Source organism: Pelophylax lessonae, assembly GCF_965119305.1.
Source record: "Pelophylax lessonae genome assembly, chromosome: 13".
In the NCBI taxonomy this organism is placed as follows: domain Eukaryota; kingdom Metazoa; phylum Chordata; class Amphibia; order Anura; family Ranidae; genus Pelophylax; species Pelophylax lessonae.
The window spans coordinates 208,149,495-208,176,244 of record NC_138780.1 but is presented as its reverse complement, the minus strand read 5'-3'; the positions used below and the strand labels follow the sequence as shown (position 1 = coordinate 208,176,244).

Below are 26,750 nucleotides of genomic sequence, written 5' to 3'. Positions count from 1 at the left end.
AGGCCGCCTCTGCAGGAGATAGTGAGAATGATTCCCCTGGCGGGGCATCGGCGGTTGGCGCCCCGTGTGGGGCCTCAGTCTGTGGCCCCCTCTGAGTTTTTTGCTTGCGTTTTCCAGAGTGCCCCCTCTGCCTCATCTGTCGTCAGATCCTGAATCTGGCTCTGTTGCCGTGGCTGTGCCCAACCTGCTGGGTTGGTAGCAACATTGGCCACCCTGACCTGTCTGCTAGTGAGGATGATTCCTCCACAGATGTAGCTGCGCTCAAGAGGTGCTGGTTGACACACTGGTTGCATCCGTGCAGGTGATTTTGCAGATGGAGGGTGCAGCTGAGGCGGCTTCATAAGTGGCCTTCCCTCCTTTTTTTGGCACTCTCTAGCCGTCCCACGCGGCAAACAGGTTTCCTTATCCTTTCTATTTTGACAAATTTGTCTATAATGCATGGGTGCGTCTAAAATGCCCTCTTGTGGTTCTTACAAGCCTTGCTGTGAGGTACCCCTTTGTGCGGGGTGGCTCCTCCAGAAGTGGACTGTTCCACCAGTGGTGGACCTCCCTGTCTCCAGGTTGAACAGACAACAATGTTTACGGTAGAGGAATCGCCGGCCTTTAAGGGTCTGGCTTGACAGTAAGGTAGTGGCTGTGGCCATATTAGGCTCTCTATTGCTGGCTCAGCGTTTAGGCCAGTCCTAGCCATTGCCCTAGTGTCACAAACACTGAGCGGGCTACGCTTTTGCGCTATGACCTAGAGGGTGAGCAGGTTCCCCCTGTCTTGGCTGAGTGGCAGACCAGTTGGTCCAGGGGCTGCAGTTTGTCTGTGATGCCTCTTTTGACATGGCTCCCCTGATTTCTAAGCTATTGGTTTCAGCAGCGGGCTTAGGCTTGTATTGTGGCTTCAGTGTTGGTCTGCGGACCAGACCTTGTTGACATTGTTGAGTCTCATGGGGGGGGAAGAGTATCTTTCTTCCACTGTCTGGGAAGGAAAGAGAACCTTTTCGCAGACGTGGCCCACAAGAGGTTTTAACTCTTCGGGAGGTTCCAAGCAGCCCTGGTCTAGTGGCCGTGTGCAGGATTTTTTTTCTAAACCTGCAGACAAGGTTCCTTCAGCTTTAAGGTGCGACCCCCGCCAAAGCCTGGGGTGGTGGGGCATTTTTCGCTGGTTTCCGGGCCTGTGGACCTCCTTGGTAAAAAAAAATAAAAAAACAATGGGTCCACGACGGATACTCTTCGGGTTACAAGTTTTTCGTTCTTGCCCTCGGAAAGGTTCTCCCTTCCAGTGTGTGTCCCAGACTGTTTGCAAGCTCTTTTTGGGGCGGTGAATGACCTGTTGCTTCAGGCATCAGCTTGGTTTCAGGGTTTTTCTATTCAAACCTGTTCCTGATCCCAAAGAAGGAGGGCTAGGTTCGTCCAATTCTGGAACTTAGGGCTCTGATCTGCTTGTGTGGGTACAGAAGTTCAGAATGGAGTCCATTCGTATGACGGTGGCATCCCTTTATCAGGAACTTTCTGCCACTCTCGGCATCCCTGCACAATCCAATGGGTTCCTGACACTAGCGCTGCCTCTGTTTTTGCTGTGGGAAAGGAGCATTGCCAGTTCGTAGTATTACCCTTGGGCCGTGCCTCTGCTCCTCGGGTCTTCACAAAGGGTTGACCCCGGTTCTGGCGTTGCTGGTATTCTGGGGATTGCGGTACTGGGCTCCCTGGATGACCTCCTCTTGTGAGCGAAGTCCTCTGCTGCCCTGATGGGTGACGTAGGGATAACTCTACAGACCCTGAAGGGTTCAGTTGGCCTCTGAATTACCAGAGGTCTGCTCTGATTCCATCCAAAAAATTGGATTATTTGGGTGTGACTCTGGATTAAGCTCTAGCCTTTCTAGCGTTCCTTTCTCTGGAGAATTTCCAGAAGTTGCATGCTGCGTATCATCTACTGCTGTCCAGCAGGTGGTCCTCCCTCCAGACTTGCATGCGAGTGCTGGGCCTGATGGTATCCACCTTCAGGTGGTTCAGTTTGCACAGTGCCATACGAGGTCCCTTCCAAGGGAGTTCTTGGTAAAATGGGATGAGTGTCCGCAGTCTTTGGACTTTTAGATCCGACTGTGCCGGGAAACCAGGGGGTCGCTGGTTGGAAGGTTCAATCCCCAGCTCTTTGGCAGGACAAATCCTTTCTCCCCTTGTCTTGGAGAGCAGTCACCATGGATGCCAGTCTGTCTGGGTGGGGAGCTGTCCCGGGACTGAGCTCTGCTCGGGGTTGTTGGACGCTGAAAGAGTCCAGATTGCTGAGCAATGTCTTGGAACTTTGTGTGATCAGGCTGTAACTAGATCACTGTACGAATCATCTCCGGGGAGCTACTGGTACAGTTGCAGTCAGGCAATGCCAAGTTGGTGGCAATTACCAGGGCAGAACAAAGGGTGTATTGGTGCCCCTGGATGTAGCCGGCATCTTCCGGTGGGCAGAACGCTTCTTTCTGGCCCTCCACCGTACATATGCTAGGAGTGGAAAAACTGGCAGGCGGACTATCTTAGTCGGCAGGCGTTGGATCAAGGATAGTGGTCCCTTCACCTGGACGTGTTTCATCAGATATGTGTTCGGTGGATCTGTTGGTGTCCTGGGTCAACAGAAAGGTACTGTGGTTTGTGTCAAGGTCACGGGATCCTCTGGCGGACCCCTTGGGGCCAGTATCTTCTGATGTTCCCTCTTCCTCCTCTCCAGCTTCTACCACGGCTTTTGCGCAGGATCGAGGCTGAAGAGATTCTTGTCATTCTAGTAGCCCCAGACTGGCCTTGCCGGTCTTGGTTTGCCAACTTAGTGCGATGGATCGCCGACGTCCCTTGGACGCTGCCTTTTGGAGTGGATCTGCTGACCCAAGGGCCGATCTTCCATCCTACTTGCAATCGCTGGCTTGGACGGCCTGGCTGTTGAAAGCCAGGTGCTGAGGGATAGAGGTTTGCCTGGGTCTGTGTTGCCGACACTGCTGAAGGCTAGGTAGTCTATGTCTAGGAAGCTCTACCATCGTACGTGGTAAGCGTACATTTTGTGGTGTTGGTCACTTGGTGTTCACCCTCGCTCTTTCTCGGTGGCTCGGGTCTTGATCTTTCTTTCAACTGAGGGTTGAGCAGAAATTGGCCTTGAGTACCCTCAAGGGCCAGGTGTCAGCCTTGATGGTAGTCTTTCAACAGCCCCTGACCACGCAATCTCTGGTGCGTACCTTTTATTCAGGGTGTTCGACATTTGACTCCACCAGTGTGGTTTTCTCTACCACCTTGGGAGCTGATCTTGGTGCTTTCAGTCCTCCAGAAGCCTCCCTTTGAAAATATTCCGGAGATTCCCCTGCTTACGCTGTCCCAGAGTGTGGCCCTTTTTGGTGGCTATCACCTCTACTCGCAGGGTGTCCGAATTGCCGGCTTTCTCTTGTCGCTCCCCTTGGTGGTCCACTAAGATAAAGTAGTTCTTCGCCCCTGTCTGTTCCTAAAGTAGTCTCTGATTTCAATTTGAATGAAGACATTGTGTTGCCTTCCCTGTGTCGCAGGCCTAAACATCCTAAGGAAATTGCGTTGCATGCCCTGGATGTGGTTCGGGCGATTCAGGTGTACCTGGCAGCTACGGAGTCTTTTCGGAAGTCAAAACTCACTATTTGTGCTTATGGATGGGCCGAGAAAAGGGCTGTCCGCTTCTTCTATGACCATTTCAAGATGGGTCCGCCAGACGGTGACTCGGGCCTATTCTATCAGGGGTCCGGTTCCTCCTTTCCCTGTCACGGCGCACTCTACTCTGGCTCTTAGTGCTTCCTGGGCCTTTCATCATCAGGCATCAGAAACGGAAGTTTACAAGGTGGCCACCTGGTAGTCTCTGCACACTTTTCACTAAATTCTATAAAGTGGATGTGTTGGCATCTGCAGATGCTTCCTTTGGCTGCAAGGCTTTGCAGGCTGCTGTTTAGAGGGTCTGTTCCCTCTTTCGGGGAGTATTGTTCAGGGGGGCTCCAGTTGTTTTTTGGTTGAGCTCCTGTTACCTGGTTGGCTAATATTTTAGCCTTGGGAAATTTTTTTTGCTGTTCCCACCCCTCTCCCTGTTTGCCACTGCTTTGGGACGTCCCAATGGTCACGAATCCTAAGAAGCTGTGCCCATTGATGAACGAAAGAGAAAATGAGATTTTTGACTTGCCGTAATAAACGTTTCTCTGATGTTCATTGACGGACACAGCACCCACCCCTCTATGGAGTTGTATTACTTCTGACACTGCTTGTAACAAAACTAAGTACCTATAACAGAGGGGGGGGGAGGGGTATACCTCCTGGGACCGCCCAAAGGCGTAGTTGTTTTTTTTTTTGCCTAGTGTCCTACTCCTGTAGGGGGCAGTATAACCCTATGGTGAAGAATCCTAAAGAGCTGTGTTTGCCAATAAACATCAGAGAAATGGATTTTACGGGAGGTCAGAAATATGATATTTGATTAAAAAAAAAAAAACATTTTGAAAAAAAAAAAAACAATGTTTTACTTCTATAAAACAATTCCAATAAAATAAAAAATCCAATTTCTTCATAAATGTAGGCCAATACGTATTCTGCTACACATTTTTTTTGTAAAAAAAAAAAAAACCCAAAATGCGTATGATTGGTTTGCGCAAAAGGTATAAACTATGGGATATATACTGGAATTTTTTTTATTTTTATTTTTTTTAACACTAGCAATGGCGGCGAACAGCGACTTATAGCGGGAATGTGATAATGCAGCGGGCAATCGGACACTGACACTTTGTGGAAACCAATGGCGTTAATACAGTGATCAGTGCTAAAAATATGCACTGTCACTGTAATAATGACACTGGCTGGGAAGGGGTTAAACATGTAGGGTGATCAAAGGGTTAACTGTGCCTAGCCGGTGTTTGTGTACTGTGTGCCTAGCTTGTGTTTTTGTGTACTGTGTGCCTAGCCAGTGTTTGTGTGTACTGTGTGCCTAGCTTGTGTTTTTGTGTACTGTGTGCCTAGCCAGTGTTTGTGTGTACTGTGTGCCTAGCCAGTGTTTGTGTGTATTGTGTGCCTAGCCAGTGTTGGTGTGTACTGTGTGCCTGGCCAGTGTTTGTGTGTACTGTGTGCTTAGCCAGTGTTTGTGTGTACTGTGTGCCTAGCTGGTGTTTGTGTGTACTGTGTGCCTAGCCGGTGTTTGTGTGTACTGTGTGCCTAGCCGGTGTTTGTGTGTACTGTGTGCCTATTGTGTTTGTGTGTGCTGCTTTCACTAAGGGATGTGATTGATTTTCTTTCCCTGCTTTGCCCATCCCCGCTGTCAGGACAGAGCTCTGTATTGTTTATATAGGCAGAGCTCTGTCCTCACTGATCAGCAGGTGCCGGCCAATGGACATCCATTGTCCGGCACCCACTGGTTGACTTGTGCTGTGTCTACTCACAGCCCAGCCATGACGGCAAACCACCCCCCCACCCCCCTATCCGAAAGTGGTGGATCACATGCTAGGTACGTGATCCAGCGCAGGAGAGCCGCTGTGTAATGGTTATGCTGTCAGTAAGCGGTTAGGAATAGTGAGCTGTAAATCTAACATTTGTGTTTTTTGCGTTCAGTGATCTGTAAGGGGTGAGCAGATCCCTCCTATTACCCACCATGAGATCTCTGCCTGTCTATGGCCGTCCTTCCATCCACTCACTTCTTGCTTTGTGTTCCAGGGAGAAGCTAAAGCTGAAGGAGAGAGAAGAAGCTTGGGTTAAAATAGAAAACCTCGCCAAATCCAACCCCCAGGTGAGGACTCCTGGACTCCCATAATGCATCTGTGGTTGCTGGACCTGATAATGAAGCCATGTTGGCCAGACTTTGCGAATGTTGGTCTCCCCTTGACAATGCTTCAACCCCCCCCAGAGCTGCGTGTTTTGATTGGCTGACGGTGGAGTGCTCTCCTCTGTACCAGTGCTGGGAGCTGCAGCATTGCCGCGGATCGGCCTGTCGGGGTGCGCAGCAGAGGCGCAGTGAACTTGGGCATTTGCTTGAATCCTGTTTGGGGACAGGCTGGCCCACTGGCTTAGTCATCAAGCGGTGGAGCCCTCACCCATAAGACCAGCGCTATGCCAGCACATTCCGCTCTGTGAGTGAAGCATCCAATCATGTCAGCTGCAGGAGTCAGTCCCCCCGGGGGTCGGGAGTCTAGAGGTACCACCAACAAATGCAGCCACGCCCCCTTGTCTGTGACCTTTGTAGATACTCCGCACTACATTTTAGTGTTTGCCTGGAAGTGATTGGTCATGTGACCTACTTTATTTTTAAGCCCCAGAGGCGTTCATTCTGTTCTGTGACACCCAGAGAAGCCGACCTTTTATTGGTGTTTGTAAAATGTACAATAAAGATGATTTGACAGTAATGATGATTGTGGTGTATAGTGCAGCCTTGGGTATGACCACCTGTATGATCCCCATTCAGCAGACCCCTGACCTCATATGACCCCTAATTCATTCACCGCGAGCAGACCCCCGACCTCGCATGACCCTATATTCATTCCCCTGGGAGCAAACCCCCTGACCGCCTATGACCCCATATTCATTCATCGGGAGCAAACCCCCGACCTCGTATGACCCTATATTCATTCCCCTGGGAGCAAACCCCCTGACCGCCTATGACCCCATATTCATTCATCGGGAGCAAACCCCCGACCTCGTATGACCCTATATTCATTCCCCCGGGAGCAAACCCCCCTGACCTCCTATGGCCCCATATTCATTCCCCTGGGAGCAAACCCCCGACCTCCTATGACCCCATATTCATTCATCGGGAGCAAACCCCCCTGACCTCCTATGGCCCCATATTCATTCCCCTGGGAGCAAACCCCCGACCTCCTATGACCCCATATTCATTCACCAGGAGCAGACCCCATATTCAATCACCAGGAGCAGACCCCATACCCCATATTCATTCCCCAGGAGCAGACCCCATACCCCATATTCATTCCCCAGGAGCAGACCCCCGACCTCCTATGACCCCATATTCATGCATCAGGAGCAGACCCCCAACCTAGTATGACCCCACATTCATTCATAGGGAACAGACCCCCGACTTCTTATGACCCCATATTCATTCACCAGGAGCAGACCACCGACCTCGTATGACCCCATATTCATTCACCATGAGCAGATCCCCGACCTCGTATGGCCCCATATTCATTCACTGGGAGCAGACCCCCGACCTCTTATGGCCCCATTTTCATTCACTGGGAGCAGACCCCCCGACCTCGTATGGCCCCATATTTATTCACCGGGAGCAGACCCTCAACTTCGTATGACCCCCCATATCAATTCATCAGGAGCAGACCCCCGACCTCGTATGACCCCATATTCAGACAGACTCTCAACCTCCAATGACCCCATATTCATTCACCAGGAGCAGACCCCTGACCTCATATGACCCCCATATTGATCAGGAGCAGACCCCGACCTCGTATGACCCCATATTCATTCACCAAGAGCAGACCCCTGACCTTGTATGACCCCCTTATTCATTCATTCATTCACCAAGAGCAGACCCCCGACCTCGTATGACCCCATATTCACAGACAGACCCTCAACCTCCAATGACCCCATATTCATTCACCAGGAGCAGACCCCTGACCTCATATGACCCCCATATTGATCAGGAGCAGACCCCCGACCTCGTATGACCCCATATTCATTCACCAAGAGCAGACCCCTGACCTTGTATGACCCCCTTATTCATTCATTCACCAAGAGCAGACCCCGACCTCGTATGACCCCATATTCATTCACCAGGAGCAAACCCCCGACCTCGTATGACCCCATATTTAATTATCAGGAGCAGACCCCTGACCTCGTATGACCCCCATATTCATTCACTGGGAGCAGATCCCGAACCTTGTATGACCCCATATTCCTTCACCGTGAGCAGACCCCTGACCTTGTATGACCCCATAGTCATTCACCGGGATCAGGCCCCTATATTCAATGATTTTGTAGAAAAGTAAGAAGATTGTAACACGGATAGTTCACAATTCGGTCTCATTCACACAGGCGTGCTACAGTTTATACCTGTATGAGGTGTACACAGTGTACCTGCACAGGTGTTCTATTGATCCTCAGGTAGGCACGCCCACTGATGTCAGTTGGTACAAAGTAACCGCACAGACACAGCTGCTGCTCCCAATTTAGAAAGAAACAGAAAATTGCAGACAGTAATGTACTTTGTAGATAAAAGACAAGGGGAACTGACATGGAGTAGGGATAAAACAGGCTTGTCAGGTATGTGGAGAGCCAGGACGTCAGCGCGGGATGTCCATCAGTTGGGACCGCCAGGGTCCACTGCCACATGGGGGGGGGGGGGGTGAGAGAGTCTGCATAGAAGTCATTCTAGAGGAATCCAAGAGGGCACATCGTGATCCACGGCGCATGCGTGATGACATCACTGGTGAAAGGAATCAACCTTTTTAAGTCTGCGCTGGTCCTAGGCATGTGCACTCTTATCAGGCTCCTCCCAATTTGACATCTGTGCGAGGGTTAGGTGTGTTTGGAGCCGTGTCATATTTGGAGCAGCGGCTGTGTCCATGCGGTTACTTTGACCCAATTTGACATCAGAAGAACAGCCTGCATGGGGATGCAGAGAACACCGGTACATCTCTGTGTAAATATGGCCTCACATGGGTGTATGCTGTACTACGCTCCGTGTGAATGAGGCCCGAGGAGCTGCACTGCATCATCTGAGGGTTATATAAAGTTCTAGTTACTTTTTTGTTTTCTATTACAGCTTACCCTGAGAACAGGTGTAACCGGGATCATGGTGAAATTTGGGTGCACGTTTTTCATGTTCTAACACATTTCCAGATATTCTGTTCTTCTCTCAAAACGCACTTTACCACATGAGAAACCGGGACCCAAATTGCATCATGAATCGTTATTATACCCATTCTCTTTTTTTTTTTGTTTACGTGAATTTAATGAGATTTTCTGAATAAAATTTGTATGCATTTTATAGTCTGTGCACTGATATCTATCGGTTTCCTTCAAGTCCCGTTCCACACCCATATAGGTAAATGCATCCATTTGGGGACGTGTCTTGGTTTTCTTTGGGGTGAGAATATTCAGGAATTTCCTTAATTTGCAGGGATTTCCTCTCGCTTCCTGTTTGGTTATGGGACAGGAAGTGAAGGGAAATCTCCCCAATGGGACACAAATAGTGGGGGAAAAAATCTGACAGGTTAGAACCCTCCCTTACTCTATCCAAAATGTAACAAAAAAATGCCTATAGTTCTACTCTAATTTTTCAATTTGTGAGGAAGTGAAGAGCCTCTGTCAGGCTTTTATTGCTGTAATTGCTAGAAGAGGGAATACCAGAGCACCAAACCAGCAGGTTGGAGTCCAGATAAAAATATTCAAGGAAAAGCAGTACGTCTATCCTACGCGTTTCAGTGATTCGGGTGTCTCTTTCATCGGGGCTTAAGGTGTAAGAGGAAACTAAAGGTAAAAAATGTATGTGAGGAGTTCTGGTCAGCAGTTGGGTGTTGCTGGGAGCATGCTTAGGCCCCTGAAACGGGATGGCAGTACACGCAGGGTTTGCTTGAACTATCATAATGGCATAAGGGAGGTGAGGAGGAGAGAAGTGGGTAGGGGAGGAAAGGGGGAAGAAGATAAGAGGAGAGGGGAGAAGCAGAGAGGAGAAGAGGGGAGGGGAAGGAGAGCAGAAGAGCGGGAAGGGGAGAGAAGAGTACAGGAAAGGAGAAGAGGGGAGGGGAGGAGAGGAGAGAAGGGGAGAAAAGAAACAGGGAGGAGGGGAGGGAAGGAGAGAAGAGGAACCGAGAGAAAGGGAGCAGAGGGAAGGAGAGAAAGGGAGGGGAGGGGAGGGAAGGAGAGCAGAGGAATGGAGAGGGGAGAAAAGGAACTGCGTGGAGTGGTAAGGGAAGGGGAGAAGAGGAACAGGAAGAAAGGGAGGGGGGGGGAGAGAAGAGGAACGAAGTGGTGAGGGAAGGAGAGAAGAGGAGTGGTGAGGGAAGGAGAGAAGAGGAGTGGTGAGGGAAGGAGAGAGGAGTGGTGAGGGAAGGAGAGAAGAGGAGTGGTGAGGGAAGGAGAGAAGAGGAGTGGTGAGGGAAGGAGAGAAGAGGAGTGGTGAGGGAAGGAGAGAAGAGGAGTGGTGAGGGAAGGAGAGAAGAGGAGTGGAGTGGGAGGGAAGGAGAGAAGAGGAGTGGAGTGGGAGGGAAGGAGAGAAGAGGAGTGGAGTGGGAGGGAAGGAGAGAAGAGGAGTGGAGTGGTGAGGGAAGGAGAGAAGAGGAGTGGAGTGGTGAGGGAAGGAGAGAAGAGGAATTGAGTGGTGAGGGAAGGAGAGAAGAGGAATGGGGTGGAGTGGTGAGGGAAGGAGAGAAGAGGAATGGAGTGGAGTGGGAAGGGAATGAGAGAAGAGGAATGGAGTGGAGTGGTGAGGGAAGGAGAGAAGAGGAGTGGGGAGGGAGGGAAGGAGAGAAGAGGAATGGAGTGGAATGTAGTGGAGTGGTGAGGGAAGGAGAGAAGAGGAGTGGAGTGGGAGGGAAGGAGAGAAGAGGAGTGGAGTGGTGAGGGAAGGAGAGAAGAGGAGTGGAGTGGTGAGGGAAGGAGAGAAGAGGAGTGGAGTGGAGTGGTGAGGGAAGGAGAGAAGAGGAGTGGAGTGGTGAGGGAAGGAGAGAAGAGGAACGGAGGGGGGGGGAAGGAATGGGGTGTAGTGGGGAGGGAAGGGAAGGAGAGAAGAGTAGTAGAGGAGGCTCCCTTGGGCTCTGTATATTGCGCACACAGATATTTGTTTGCATTTCTGAACTCTCTTCTGTTGTTCTGTTCTTGGAGCTTTGATGGAAGAAATCTGTATTCCTGCTGTGGGCGCCCCTCTAAGATTGGTCTAGTTAAGTTTTTTGTTTTTCCCTTTACTATTTCTTATGGCTCCCTCTGCCAGCTGGGAAGTTCTCTGACTTCCGGGAGAGTGGAATTTATTGGCATGGCAAGTGGAGTTCTCAGTCTACCCCCCCCCCCCCCCAGCAGTTGTCACACCAAAATATTGTATACAAGACAAGAATGAGTTTCGCGCTGCCCCTCCTTATCTCTATGGAGTATGTGGTGCCACTAGGCAGGAATAGGATGGCCATAAGCACCGAGAATGGGAGGCCGACTTTAAGTATTGGCGTGTGTATGATCTCCATAAATATGAGCTTCAGTCTGCAAACCTTAAAGAATCATTTAGACATAAACAAAAAAACCTCTAACATGTTTTGGTTACCGGAATCTGCTGTCACGTGTCGCTATCTGGCGCCTCTTCTGAGAGTGGAGACCGCTGCTCCAGCATTGCAGTCCCCCCCTGGTGACGTCATCCCACCGCCGCTGTCTCCTGGTGATGTCATCCCACCGCCGCTGTCTCCTTGTGATGTCATCCCACCGCCGCTGTCTCCTGGTGATGTCATCCCACCGCCGCAGTCTCCTGGTGATGTCATCCCACCGCCGCTGTCTCCTGTAACCTGAGAAGACCACCGGACAGCCAAGACATCGACATGGGTGCCCAAAGAAGGATCCTCCCCTCTGCCATGAAAAAGATGACTCCGGATCACATGACCACGGATTTAGGTAAGTTAAAGGATCATAGGTAGTTTTTTTTTTTTCTTTTAAACCCCACTATGGGGGGGGGGGGCATATTTCTCGGGATCATATTTACCATGACATATATAGTAATGGCGGGTAGATGAGAAGGGTAAATCCAAGCTGGGATCAGTTTTGGGTAAAAGTTCTACCCCCGGCTGGCCAGAGACCATGCGATCGAGGCTGTAAGTCATATTAGGACGCCATTTTTATATTACCATCCTTTTTTTATTTTATTTTTTTATATAATATATCGGCACTAATTGTGTGATATTGTAATGCCTATATATCCCCAAATAATCTGTGAAAAGTTTACGTTTTCATGATTATTTGCCTTCCGGATCGTTTCATTTTGCTGCAAAATATTCAGCTGAAAACTTTTCTCCTAGCATGCGATTATTACATTTCACCTGCATGGCGTTCATTAATATTTCCTCAACTGTACAGAAATATACATTTTGTTTTCTTTTACAAATGCTGTAATGCACCAATGTATATATATCCTGTATGTACTGTGATATACAGTATCTCACAGAAGTAAGTACACCCCTCCCATCTATCTTTTCATGTGACAACACTGAAGAAATGAGACTTTGCTACAATGTAAAGTAGTGAGTGTACAGCTTGTATAACAGTGTAAATTTACTGTCCCCTCAAAATAACTCAACACACAGCCATTAATGTCTAAACCGCTGGCAACAAAAGTCAGTACACCCCTAAGTGACAATCTCCAAATTGGGCCCAAAGTGTCAATATTTTGTGTGGCCGCCATTATTTTCCAGCACTGCCTTAACCCTCTTGGGCATGGAGTTCACCAGAGCTTCACAGGTTGTCACTGGAGTCCTCTTCCCCTCCTCCATGATGACATCACAGAGCTGGTGGATGTTAGAGACCTTCCCCTCCTCCACCTTCTGTTTGAGGATCCCCACAGATGCTCAATAGGGTTTAGGTCTGGAGACATGCTTGGCCAGTCCATCACCTTTACCCTCAGCTTCTTTAGCAAGGCAGTGGTCGTCTTGGAGGTGTTTGGGGTCGTTATGTTGGAATACTGCCCTGCCCCCCAGTCTCTGAAGGGAGGGGATCATGCTCTGCTTCAGTATGTCACAGTACATGTTGGCATTCATGGTTCCCTCAATGAACTGTAGCCCCCCAGTGCCGGCAGCACTCATGCAGCCCCAGACCATGACACTCCCACCACCATGCCTGACTGTAGGAAGACACACTTGTCTTTGTACTCCTCACCTGGTTGCCTCCACACACGCCTGACACCATCTGACACAAAATAAGTTTATCTTGGTCCCATCAGAGCACAGGAGATGGTTCCAGTAATCCATGTCCTTAGTCTGCTTGTCTTCAGCAAACTGTTTGTGGGCTTTCTTGTGCATCATCTTTAGAAGAGGCTTCCTTCTGGGATGACAGCCATGCAGACCAATTTGATGCAGTGTGCGGCGTATGGTCTGAGCACTGACAGGCTGACCCCTCCCCCACCCCTTCAACCTCTGCAGCAATGCTGGCAGCACTCATACGCCTATTTCCCAAAGACAACCTTTGGATATGACGCTGAGCACGGCACTCAACTTCTTTGGTCGTCCATGGCGAGGCCTGTTCTGAGTGGAACCTGTCCTGTTATACCGCTGTATGGTCTTGGCCACCGTGCTGCAGCTCAGTTTCAGGGTCTTGGCAATCTTCTTATAGCCTAGGCCATCTTTATGTGGAGCAACAATTCTTTTTTTCAGATTCTCAGAGAGTTCTTTGCCATGAGGTGCCATGTTGAACTTCCAGTGACCAGTATGAGAGAGTGAGAGCGATAACACCAAATGTAACACACCTGCTCCCCATTCATACCTGAGACCTTGTAACACTAACGAGTCACATGACACCGGGGAGGGAAAATGTCTAATTGGGCCCAATTTGGAGATTGTCACTTAGGGGTGTACTGACTTTTGTTGCCAGTGGTTTAGACATTAATGGCTGTGTGTTGAGTTATTTTGAGGGAACAGCAAATTTACACGGTTATACAAGCTGTACACTCACTACTTTACATTGTAGCAAAGTGTCATTTCTTCAGTGTTGTCACATGAAAAGATAGAATGAAATATTTACAAAAATAGGAGGGGTGTACTTACTTTTGTCAGATAGTGTACCATGTATGTACTGTGATATATCATGTATGTACTTTGTCTTTTTTCTGTACCTCATGCAGTTACAGGTTTATAATTCCCGCCTCCTTTTCTCTCAGGTAACCAGCGGTTCTTGTCTGTTTCAGTACCCTATGTACACGGACACATCCGCTCTAAACAGTCCTGTTGCTATGGAGACGGACGGTCCGTTACTTGAAGATGTACAGATGCTTAAAAAGACGGTGCGGGAAGAAGCATCTCAGGTAATCGTGCGTCTTGCAGTTTTTGTGCTTTTTGTTTTCTTTTTTAGTTTTTGTTGTGATGTTGCAGCAGTTTACAAGGTAAAGCTACATATCGATGTTCTCACGAGATTCAGCAGTTTTGGTTCATTAAGATCGAACGAATCTCCATTCTCAAATCCAAACATTCGTTCAACCATAAAGGCATCTCTGCTGATGATTAAATCAATATATTGAAGTTTTTTTTTTTTTAATTCTTTAACCCTTGAGAGGCATAACTGCCATTCATTTTCCTCCACGTACCGTGTTTCCCTGAAAATAAGACCTATCCTGATTTTCGGGTAGGGCTGCAATATAAGCCCTACACTGCAAATAAGCCCTAGTAAAGTCCATCTAAAATATATAATCCGTTTTGTAAAAATGTTATACAATGTCCACTGTTTCTCCTTCTGTAACCTTATTGTTGGAAAGACCTTATTTACAGCCCCGCTGGGCGCTCACGTGACCGGCCGGAGATCTTCTCCTCTCCTTCCGGCTGATGTCAGCGGCCCTTCCCCCTGCAGTGGGGCTAACGTCAGCAGGCATCTCGGCCCTTCCCTCGGCAGTGTTCGGAGCGGGAAAGAGGAAACTCCGACAGATCACGTGAGCGCCCAGCGGCGCTGTAAATAAGGTATTCTTGACAATAAAGTTACAAAGTGAGACTCGCTAGACATTCTATACAATTTTTACATAACTGCTTACATATTTTTGGGATTAAAGATGTCATAATGATGACAGGGGGAGAGAAGACAGGGGACACAGATAGGACACCACCCTAAAATAAACCCTAGTGTGTTTTTTGTAGCAGAAATTAATATAGGACCTGGTCTTCGTTTTGGGGAAACGCTGTATTTTAGCTGTCTGGACTTCTGTAATTTGTAGGTCAAACAGGTCCATCAGTCTCGGGGCACAAAGAGTCACTTTTTGGTTTTCACGAAATACACAAAATGATTAAATGTGCACAATATGGCCACCTGGATTTTGGACACCTGGCCATTACAACTATGAGTCACTAATATGGTGAAGTTATCCCCTGTGTGTCTATAAAATCCTCCACTCATCTGGGAAGACTTTCCATAAGATTTTAGAGGGGGTCTGTGGGAATCTTTCCATATTTGTGAGGTCAGGTTCTGATGTTGGGTGTGAAGAATGAGTTCCTTAGGCCTAGGTCAACCAAGGCCTCCTAAAAGCATTGTAGGGATCATTGTGTTGAGTTCAAATGTTGAGTTTGAGCCTTGAAATAACGGACATCTACACCAATCAGGTTTGCATTCGTCTCCATATGTTTACTCAGAATATACGCCATATAGCGGGTCCACATCTTCCAACAGATATGTGACCCAGATTACATTGGTTACAGAGCTTTTATAGTACATAAATGGGCACAAGCCCAAGTTACAGATTTCACAATACAGTCTAGGCGGATGACAATACATTCCTTGTAGAAAATCCCAATTACACATCGGGTCATCTTAACCCAGCAAGGGCGTAGTGACAAGTTAGTCTGACAATTAAAAAAGATTGAATATGTTTGGGAAAATAACATTTTACGGTAATAAGGGGCTTGTTTTCATAAATATCTCTTTCCGGGAATCTTATATCTTTGGCAGAACATTTCATACCATCTGGAACACAGCTGGGACACAGCTATTAAATACCAACTAGAGTTCTAAACATTTAGAAGAATATATTCTTTAGTAGGGCTGGGCGATATGGCTGAAAACTGTATTACGATATCAGTGTTTCATATCGGTCGATATCGATAATTATTGATATTTTTTATTACCCATTTAAAATAAGGACCCTAGGGTGAGAATGCAGGGCGGCGTGCATGGTGCAGGAGAATGCAGGGTGACTGGCATGGTGCAGGAGAATGCAGGGTACTGGCATGGTACAGGAGAATGCAGGGTACTGGCATGGTACAAGAGGATCCGGGGTTGTGGGCATACTACAGGAGATGCAGTGCTGTGGGCATGGTACAGGTAGACCATGCCCGCAGCCCTGCATAATGGCAGGTAGTGAAGCTGTTTCACTTACCTGTTCCAGAGGCGCCTTCATTTTAAAAATGGCGCCGCCACGTCATTGCGCACACGCTGCCACCGCTCGTGTAATTTCGGCTATTCCCGGCCTCTCCCGAGCGGCGGCGGCGCGTGCGCGGTGACATGTATGTGACGGGCGGCGCCATTTTTAAAGCTTAAACCCGTCGGAGCGGACTTTTCGTTTTATCGTTCAGTCTTTTATTGCTATCGAAAATGTCACTATCGCGATACATATCGGTATCGTTTTATCGCCCAGCCCTATTCTTTAGTATATTAAAGGGGACTCTTTGACTATATAACAATATATAACGATAGGCTCTTCATATCTTGACAATTGTTCATTCACCTTTCTCTGGAGGTTCTCAGCACACTCGAGTTCCTCAACCCCAAACTGTCAAACCATGTCTTTATTGAGCTGGTCCACTTTGCATCTATAACATCCTCCAATCTTCTAGGAAGACTTTCCACAAGATTTTGGAGGATGTCTGTAGGAATCAGTTACCGTTTGTTAGGTCAGGTACTGATGTTGGTTGAGAAGACCTGGCTCACCACTGATGTTCCAATTCATCCCAAAGGTGTTCAGTAGGGATGAGGTCAGGGCTCAGTAAAGGACACTCGGGTTCCTCCACACCAAACTGGTCACACCATGTCTTTTTGGAACTGGCTTTGTACACTGGGGGGGCACAGTCATGCTGAAACAGAAAATGATGTTCACCAAACTGTCACCACAAGGTTGGAAGAGCACAAATGTCTGTACAGAGTCCATTAGGCCTAGGTTAACCAATGCCCGTGAAATCATTGTTGGCCTTGTTGTTCATTCATGTTTCTCTGGAGGTTCTTGGAACACTTGAGTTTCTTCACATCAAACTGTCTTCATGAAGCTGGTCTACTTTGCATCTATACCATCCTCCACCCTTCTGGGAAGACTTTCCACAAGATTTTGGAGGGTGTCTGTGGGAATTTATTCCCATTTGTGAGGTCTGGTACTGATGTTCGGTGGTTCACATGTTGGGCCTCACATTGGGCACCAAAAAAAATGTCTTTGCTTGCAGTCAATGTTCCAGTTCATCCCAAATGTGATCAGTAGGAGGTGAGGCCAGGGCTGTGTACAGGACATTTGAGTTTCTCCACACCAGAATGGTCACACCATGTCTTTATGGAGTTGGCTTTGTACACAGGGGGGGGGCACAGTCATGTCTTTATGGAGCTGGCTTTGTACACCGGGGGGGGGGCACAGTCATGTCTTTATGGAGCTGGCTTTGGACACAGGGGGGGGGGGGGGGGGCACAGTCATGCTGGAACAGAAAACGGTGTTCACCAAACTGTTACCACAATGTTGGAAGAACACAATTGTCTGTAAAGAGTCCATTACGCCTAGGTTAACCCATGCCCAATAAGATCACTGTTGGCCTCGTTGTTCATTTATGTTTCTCTGGAGGTTCTCGGAACACTTGAGTTTCTTCACATCAAACTGTCTTCATGAAGCTGGCCCACTTTGCATCTATACCATCCTCCACCCTATTGGGAAGACTTTCAACAAGATTGTGGAGGGTGTCTGTAGGAATTTGTCACCATTTGTGAGGTCAGGTACTGATGTTGGTTGAGAAGACCTGGCTCACCACCATGTATTCTAATTCTTCCCAAAGGTGATCAGTAGGGATGAGGCAAGGGCTGTGTATAGGACATTTGAGTTTATCCACACCACAATGGTCACATCATGTCTTTATGGAGATGGCTTTGTACACAGGGGGGGGCACAGTCATGTCTTTATGGAGCTGAATTTGTACACAGGGGGGCACAGTCATCTCTTTATGGGGCTGGTATTGTACACGGGGGGGGGGGGGGGGGCACAGTCATGCTGGAACAAAAAGTGGTGTTCACCAAACTGTTACCACAATGTTGGAAGAACACAATTGTCTGTAAAGAGTCCATTAGCAGTGGTCCTCAACTCCGGTCCTCAGGGCCCACTAACAGGCCAGATTTGCAAGATAACTGAAATACATGCCAGGTGATATCATTTGCTGCTCAGTGATTGCAGTATTCTACTCTGCATCTCCCCAAAGTAATACTTAAAATCTGGCCTGTTAGTGGGCCCTGAGGACCGGAGTTGAGGACCACTGCATTAAGGCCTAGTTTAACCCATGCCCAATAAGATCACTGTAGGCCTCGTTGTTCATTCATGTTTCTCTGGAGGTTCTCGGAACACTTGAGTTTCTCCACATCAAGCTGTCTTCATGAAGCTGGTCCACTTTGCATCTATACCATCCTCCACCCTATTGGGAAGACTTTCAACAAGATTGTGGAGGGTGTCTGTAGGAATTTGTCACCATTTGTGAGGTCAGGTACTGATGTTGGTTGAGAAGACCCTGGCTCACCACCATGTATTCCAATTCTTCTCAAAGGTGATCAGTAGGGATGAGGCAAGGGCTGTGTATAGGACATTTGAGTTTATCCACACCACAATGGTCACACCATGCCTTTATGGAGATGGCTTTGTACACAGGGGGGGGCACAGTCATATCTTTATGGAGCTGGCTTTGTACACGGGGGGGCACAGTCATGTCTTTATGGAGCTGGCTTTGTACACGGGGGGGCACAGTCATGTCTTTATGGAGCTGGCTTTGTACACAGGGGGGGCACAGTCATGTCTTTATGGAGCTGGCTTTGTACACAGGGGGCACAGTCATGTCTTTATGGAGCTGGCTTTGTACACGGGGGGGGCACAGTCATGTCTTTATGGAGCTGGCTTTGTACACGGGGGGGCACAGTCATGTCTTTATGGAGCTGGCTTTGTACACAGGGGGGCACAGTCATGTCTTTATGGAGATGGCTTTGTACACAGGGTGGGGGGGACACAGTCCTGCTGGTACAGAAAAGGGTCTTCACCAAACTGTCACAACAAGATTGGAGGAGCACAATTATCTCCAATGTCTTTGTATATGGGAGGAGGATTACCGGGACCATATAATGTATTCCCATAACTTACAAACACAGCACCGTACTTTTGTGAATTATCCAAGATAAATCTGCATTAAAGAATCTTCTCATGTTTTACCCAAAGGGAGGCCACTTCCAGAATAATGGCCATAGTTGTGAAATGCGAGCCCAACAAGGCAATGTACCGTAGGTGTGATGGTCAGACGTCCCCAATGATTTGGCCTTATAGTGTATGTTTACTGTAACCTGTTGGTGACTGTCTATGTATGGCCGACATGTAGGTGGGCCTCAGTGGCCACTTACGACACGCGTGTCCATTGTGCTCCTCTGTTCTGAGAGCGTTCTCGCTGCGTACTCCCAGCACACTGACTGCACTGTCCCCATTTATGACCAGGGACTGGTGGGAGGGGCACCTAATCATGTGACTCCTGTGTGCTAATGGCAGTGGTCACATGATCAGGAGCTCCACCTCCCTTTATTCAGAACCCCTTAACCACTTGCCTACCGGGCACTTTCACCCCCTTCCTGCCCAGGCCAATTTTCAGCTTTCAGTGCTCTCACGCTTTGAATGACAATTGCGCGGTCATGCTACGCTGTACCCATATGACATTTTTATCATTTTTTTCACACAAATAGAGCTTTCTTTTGGTGGTATTTAATCATCTCTGGGTTTTTTATTTCTTACAAAAAAAAAAGAAAAAAAGACAGAAAATTTTGAAAAAAAAAAGTTTTTCTTATTTTCTGTGAGTAAATTTTGAAAATAAATACATTTTTCTCCTTCACTGATGTGCGCTGATGAGGCGGCACTGATGGGCACTGATAGGCGGCACTGATGGGCACTGATGAGGTGGCAGTTATGGGTACTGATGAGGTGGCACTGATGAGGTACTAATATGCCGCACTGATGAGCACTGATAGGTGGCACTGATAGGCGGCACTGATGAGCACTGATAGGCGGCACTGATGAGCACTGATAGGCGGCACTGATGGACACTGACGGGTGGCACTGATGGACACTGAAGGGTGGCACTGATGGGCGATACTGATGAGCAGCACCATCAGTGCCCACAGTGCTGCTAGTCAGTGCCCATCAGTGCCTAGATGAGCAGGCACTGATGGGCACTGACTGGCAGCACTCTGGGCACTGATTGTGGGCATTGATTGTGGGCACTGATGGCGGGTACTGTGGGCACTTATTGTATTTTGTGAATAGAAAGAGGGATAATGGTGCTGCCTACACTAGAGAATATAAAACATGTGTCTTCAAATACTGAAAATATAAAGTGCTTAGGTGCTGACAAAAATGTAGGAATGTTTTCCTAAAAAATCACCAGTACAGAAATATATAATATAATAATACAATAATTAATATCAAATAGTAAAAAATGGCATATATTAACATCAAATAGTGCAAAGTTGCAAATGCAGTGTATTAAGGTGCCTCCAAAGAAATTAAAGTGACTGGTGCAAAATCAATAATATCTGTGATGAGTATCAATCATAAACTATATATCACAAAACCCATTAACCAATGATAAGTTCATGCAATATTAAAGTGCTTATGGAAGGTGCTATAGTGTATAAAAAACCCCAGTGCTACCGTATGCAATAGTATAGGGGTATTATAAGGTGCTCACAGTAGACAGTCCAAAATATGCACAGCTCAAAGGTCCAGTATGGAAAAGCAGTCCATATGTCACATGCCGTGACCACAAGTAAAAGGTATTCTCAAATTTGATATGGGTGACAACACTCTGGTGAATAATAGGTAATAGGTAGGGAGTGACCCCGTGGTGGGTGGTAAGGTGCTGAGTGATCCCTCCGGTGGAAAAGCACACTTACCAGAGACACCCACCCCACACAGGGGTAAAGAGCGGGTGTTTAAAGTAATCCAACGGCCAGACAGTATCCTCTTGTGCCTGGATGGGGACGTCTATCGGAAACTTGACCGGTCCTAGTGTGGGCGTTCACTGGATTGGTTCCCTGTATGTTTCCCGATAGCGGATGTGCTCCTAGGTACCCCCCGATTTCACTCCCAATGGTATGCCAGATAGTGGGAATGAGGGACATGGTGTAATGCCGGAAGGTATTTATTTAACATAAAGCATTGAGAGGTACTCCCATAAAAGCAGGTATTACGAGCATATAGGTGGATCGGAGCGCTTGCGACCCAAGCCTCGATCTCGCGTAGGAAAGCCGGAAGTGACTCGACACGCTGTACGCGTTTCGTAGTTCATACGTCATCAGCAGCGTCAGTTCACCTCCGGTAAGCTTCCTTAAATGTGCATGCCGTAACCAGGCAACCAATCGACACTTGGTAATTACGATACGTAGTCCGGCTGTAAAGACGCCATACGGACTACAAGAAGATGGCGCCTGGGTGAATAAATATAGATATATCAGCAACCATCTTCTCTTAACTATATTCAGCTCTATGTTTTATTGTATTTTATTTACCTTTTTTGTAATCAGGGCACTGGTGATCAGTGCTCTGGTTACATTCCTCTGTGTCCCCTAATCGCTGATCGGCTCTCCTCTTCCTCACACGCAGTCTCTGTGTGAGGAAGGAGAGCTGGCGATGAGGGATGATCTCATATGTTTACATATGAGATCATCTCTCATTGCATGGTCCGATCACATGGTATGTGATTAGCCTATTACCACGATCTGTGATTGGCTGTGTCCAAGGGACACGGCCGACACAGATTTTCCCCGATGCGTGCTCGCGGGAGCGCGCGGGGAGCCTGTTACTGGGAGGCCGTATAAAGACGACCTCCCGGAAATTAGAGTCCGTGCTGCAGCCGTACTTCGGCTATAGCGCGGGAGGCAAGAAGTTAAAGAGCTGGCAGCAGATGGTGGCAAGGGGGTAAACTCTTTGTAGTGAAGACAAGGCCATACTACCAGTAAAACTTTTTCTGCATTTCTCCCTCCTGACATTTTTGTTTTTCATTTCTAGGCTCAAAAAGATTTAAAGAAGGAGCGACCTCTTGTACGACGCAAGTCAGAACTGCCTCAGGACATCTATACCATGAAAGCCTTGGAATCTCATTGCCGAGCTGACGATTTAATAACCCACGACGGGCATTAGACTTTGACAATTCAATCATACTTTGTGGATTTTTTCCTCCCTCTCCCCTCTCCAGAAGCAGTTACAGAGTAGAAAGAGGAAAAATAACTTTAATTTTTTTTTTTTTGTGCCATACCGATCTCTTTAAACGCAGTCCAAGCTTTTCTCACCCTTGTTCTGTAGGCAATAACTCCCACGTACAGCCTAAGATCTGACGTTCAAACAATGGTAACAAGTCTTCTGTAATCTGTGACGTCTCACCAAAAATTCCACAGAGAGCCACGCAAAGGACACCGGTGCTTGGGAACGATCGTTACTTGCTCAATTTACTAACCCTTTTCTTTTCTTTGCTCTTTTTATATTGTTGACTCGGGGGAACAATTCTAGGCTTTAACTGCATGTGCTGCGTAGACTTTCCTCCGACAATCCCCGTCTCAAATTTTTTATTTTTTTTCAATTATTCCTCAGGTTTTGTTTTTTTTTTGGCGGGGGAAAAGTTCTTGTTCTGTATCTCTTTGTGTATTGAAAAGCCATATTCTTGTTGGTCTTCATCACATCATCATTTAAGTATTACAGAATCATTTAAAAAAAGTGCACTAAAGGACCATTCTATTACCCATCTGGTGACACTAGCACCGGTCTATTACCCATCTGGTGACACTAGCACCGGTCTATTACCCATCTGGTGACACTAGCACCGGTCTATTACCCATCTGGGGACATGAGCCCCGGTCTATTACCCATCTGGTGACAAGAGCACCGGTCTCCTACCCATCTGGGGACACAAGCACCGGTCTACTACTCATCTGGGGACACGAGAACCAGTCCATTACCCATCTGGTGACACGAGCACCGGTCTATTACCCATCCAGGGACAAGAGTACCAGTCTACTACCCATTTGGGGACACGAGCACCGGTCTATTACCCATCTGGGGACAAGAGTACCAGTCTACTACCCATCTGGGGACAAGAGTACCGGTCTACTACCCATCTGGGGACAAGAGTACCGGTCTACTACCCATCTGGGGACAAGAGTACCGGTCTATTACCCATCTGGGGACAAGAGTACCGGTCTATTACCCATCTGGGGACAAGAGTACCGGTCTACTACCCATTTGGGGGACACGAGCACCGGTCTACTACCCATCTGGGGACACGAGCACCAGTCTATTGCCCATCTGGGGACACGAGCACCAGTCTATTGCCCATCTGGGGACACGAGCACCAGTCTATTACCCATCTGGGGACACGATACACTGGGGACAAGAGCACCAGTCTATTGCCCATCTGGGGACACGAGCACCAGTCTATTACCCATCTGGGGACACGATACACTGGTCTACTACCCATCTGGGGACAAGAGCACCGGTCTATTGCCCATCTAGGGACACAAGCACCAGTCTATTGCCCATCTGGGGACATGAGCACCGCTCTACTACCCATCTGGTAACACGAGCACCGCTCTACTACCCATCTGGTAACACAAGCACCGCTCTACTACCCATCTGGTAAAACGAGCACCGCTCTACTACCCATCTGGTAACACGAGCACCGCTCTACTACCCATCTGGTAACACGAGCACCGCTCTACTACCCATCTGGTAACACGAGCACCGCTCTACTACCCATCTGGTGACACGAGCACCGCTCTACTACCCATCTGGTGACACGAGCACCGGTCTGTTACCCATCTGGTGACACAAGCATCGGTCTACCACCCATCTGATAACACGAGCACCGCTCTACTACCCATCTGGTAACACGAGCACCGCTCTACTACCCATCTGGTGACACAAGCACCGGTCTGTTACCCATCTGGGGACAAGAGTACCGGTCTATTACCCATCTGGTGACACAAGCACTGCTCTACTACCCATCTGGTGACACAAGCACCGGACTATTACCCATCTGGGGACACAAGCACCACTCTACTACCCATCTGGGGACATGAGAACCGCTCTACTACCTATCTAGTGACACAAGCACTGCTCTACTACCCATCTGAGGACATGAGCTCCGCTTACTACCCATCTGGTGACAGGGGCACCGCTCTTCTACCCATCTCATAACACAAGCACTGGTCTTTTACCCATCTGGTGACATGAACATGGGTCTACTACCCATCTGAGGACACGAGCTCTGGTCTACTACCATCTGGTGACAGGGGCACCACTTTACTACCCATCTGGTGACACGAGCGCCACTCTACTGCCCATTTGGTGACACAAGCACCATGTATTTAAAAAAAGAAAAAAGAAATCAAGGGAATATAACAAACTAGTGTTAAAAAAATGGAGAAAAAAAAGTTCTGCTAAGATTCTGTTTCACTGCTGATCCTGTTCCTGATCCTGTTCCTGTTCCTGGGCACGGGCGTTCCTTGCTTTTTACTTAACGCTTATGTTGAAAACACCAACATTTTGTTGGAGGGGGCTTTAGATTTTTTTATTTGCTGGTAGTAACCGTAAGAAGTATATATATATATATATATATATACTGTATAAGCTGTTGGCTCTTTATAAATGTGTATATTTTTGGAGGAAGGCTGATTATTTGTGAGTTTTTATATAAAGGAGTTTGCAGGAATAGGCCTCAGAAAATAAAGACGTTGATGGCGGCAGCGCGCCGCAGAGTGTTTCCCTACTTTCTAAAGTTCTATTTTAGAAGCGCACTCTCGGATAGACCTCAGCGGTGAACCTGTAAATACGTCTGTTGCTGTTTGATTCTAGATGCTGCTATGATTTCACCTTAGGGATACATCGTATGCTCCGTCTGGGTTCAAGCAGAGTGATTTTTTTTTTTATTTTTTTTTTTTATTTTTTGTAATCTCAGGGCGGCCAGTATTCAAGTTTTTTGCATTTTTTTTTTCTCCTGCACAAGAGAGACATGTTAAACCAGCTCAGATTAGTATTAGTTGACTTGTAATTATCACAAAAATAATCGCTTCTTTGTGGTAATGTGTTACAGTTCCTGTAAAAGGCCTTTTTTTGGAGCAAATGCAGATTATTTTTTATTTGTTTTGTTTTTTGTTTGCCTTTTATGCTTCAAGAGGACAAGTGCAACTGAGTTCTCACCTTTTCCCCGTGTTAAAAAAAAAAAAAAAAAAAAAAAGCTCAAAAATTGGAACAACGCTTCAAACGTAGAGCAGAGTTAAAGGGTGGCGGGATGCTTGTGTGTTGCGTTTTTGGTGTACCATTGTTTGAACCTCCATCTTTCGCTGTTAATTTATTATTTTATTTTTCTTTGTGTACATGGGCAAAACATTGCTTAAAAATTAAGAACGCTTCAACCCTTTCTCATTTTACCCGACTCACAAGCCTGTATATCGATGTTTGGTTGACTGTGCAAACTCATCTATTTTTGTTTAAAAAAAAAAAAAGTGTTTTTGGTTTTTTTTGGTCTTTATTGCAGGAAAACATTCACCAAATAAGGGAAAAAAACACCGTGGAGCTCTTTTTTTTTTTATTTTTTTTGTATGTTCTCTTCTGCCCTGGCTGTGGTTTATTATTTTCTTTACCCCAAGCTGAATCCTCCTATTTTATTTTATTTCTTTAATTCTCAATAAAACGTTATATGGTGTAGATAATCCCAAACGAATACGTCAACAGACTAAAAAAGAAACCTGGTCGTTTTTTTTTTTTTTATTATTATTTTTGGTGATTGTTTTTCTCGATAAAGTTGACTGTTCACACCTTTTTTTCCGAAATTTTACCTGTACATCAGGAATGTCAACAGTACTATGACAAGTGTCTTTTTAGCGTGGCTGTAGTATGGCTTCATTTTAATATTGTACATACATTGTACTTTGTTTTATGGTAATAAGTAATAAAACTTTAGACTTCATATTTTGTACAAAATGGTCCTGTGTACAAATTGCAGTTTTGCGCAGAACGGATAGGCTTCTTTTCTTTTTAAACACGCCGTGCGGTTTAAAGAAAAAAAAAAAAAAGAGAAAAAAAAATGAGTCACCAGTGCTGTACGTTCGACACCTCCAATATCGCTAAGCAACAACTGGATCGTCCTGACAGCCTCTACCGCTCAAAAGATTTCCATTCTCTTCTTGGACTTTTTATTTTTCCTTGTTCAGACATTCTGTATAAAACCAGTTTAAGCACTTAATATTTAATGTGCTGTTGGATAGTTTTCAAAACTATTGGTGTATTATTTGGACTCAATAAAGGACATGACTTTCAATATGGCCGCTGTGTTCCTGACAACTGATAATGTGAGAAGAGGGATCGTTGTGTGTTTTTATATTGGGGGGGGGGGGGGGGAGATTATATTTATTTCAGGTACTTCTATAGCGCTGTCAATTTACGCAGTTCTTTACATAGTTACATAGTCAGGTTGAATAAAGACACAAGTCCATCTGGCTCAACCAATGAAAAAAGAAAAAAAAAAACAGTATTGAAAACCCAACCATACAATCCCATATACACAATCCTATACCCGCCCCAACCATACAATCCCCTATACACAATCCTATACCCGCCCCAACCATACAATCCCCTATACCTACCCCAACCATACAATCCCCTATACACAATCCTATACCCGCCCCAACCATACAATCCCATATACACAATCCTATACCCGCCCCAACCATACAATCCCCTATACACAATACTATACCCGCCCCAACCATACAATCCCCTATACCTACCCCAACCATACAATCCCCTATACACAATCCTATACCCGCCCCAACCATACAATCCCATATACACAATC

At 47.0% G+C, this 26,750-nt stretch overlaps 1 protein-coding gene across 2 annotated transcripts in view; it reads left to right on the top strand.

The window, feature by feature from the left end:
* The window catches only part of PPP2R5C (protein phosphatase 2 regulatory subunit B'gamma), a 155,984-nt gene extending 133,550 nt beyond the window's left edge, over window positions 1-22,434 (top strand). For both annotated transcript variants that reach the window (XM_082242710.1, XM_082242711.1), the window contains 3 exons: window positions 5,668-5,740; window positions 13,847-13,963; window positions 21,911-22,434. In XM_082242710.1, the coding sequence (XP_082098836.1) occupies window positions 5,668-5,740; window positions 13,847-13,963; window positions 21,911-22,042 (322 nt within the window). In that variant the 3' untranslated portion in view covers window positions 22,043-22,434. The remainder of the gene's footprint in view (window positions 1-5,667; window positions 5,741-13,846; window positions 13,964-21,910) is intronic.
* Window positions 22,435-26,750: the final 4,316 nt, after the last annotated feature.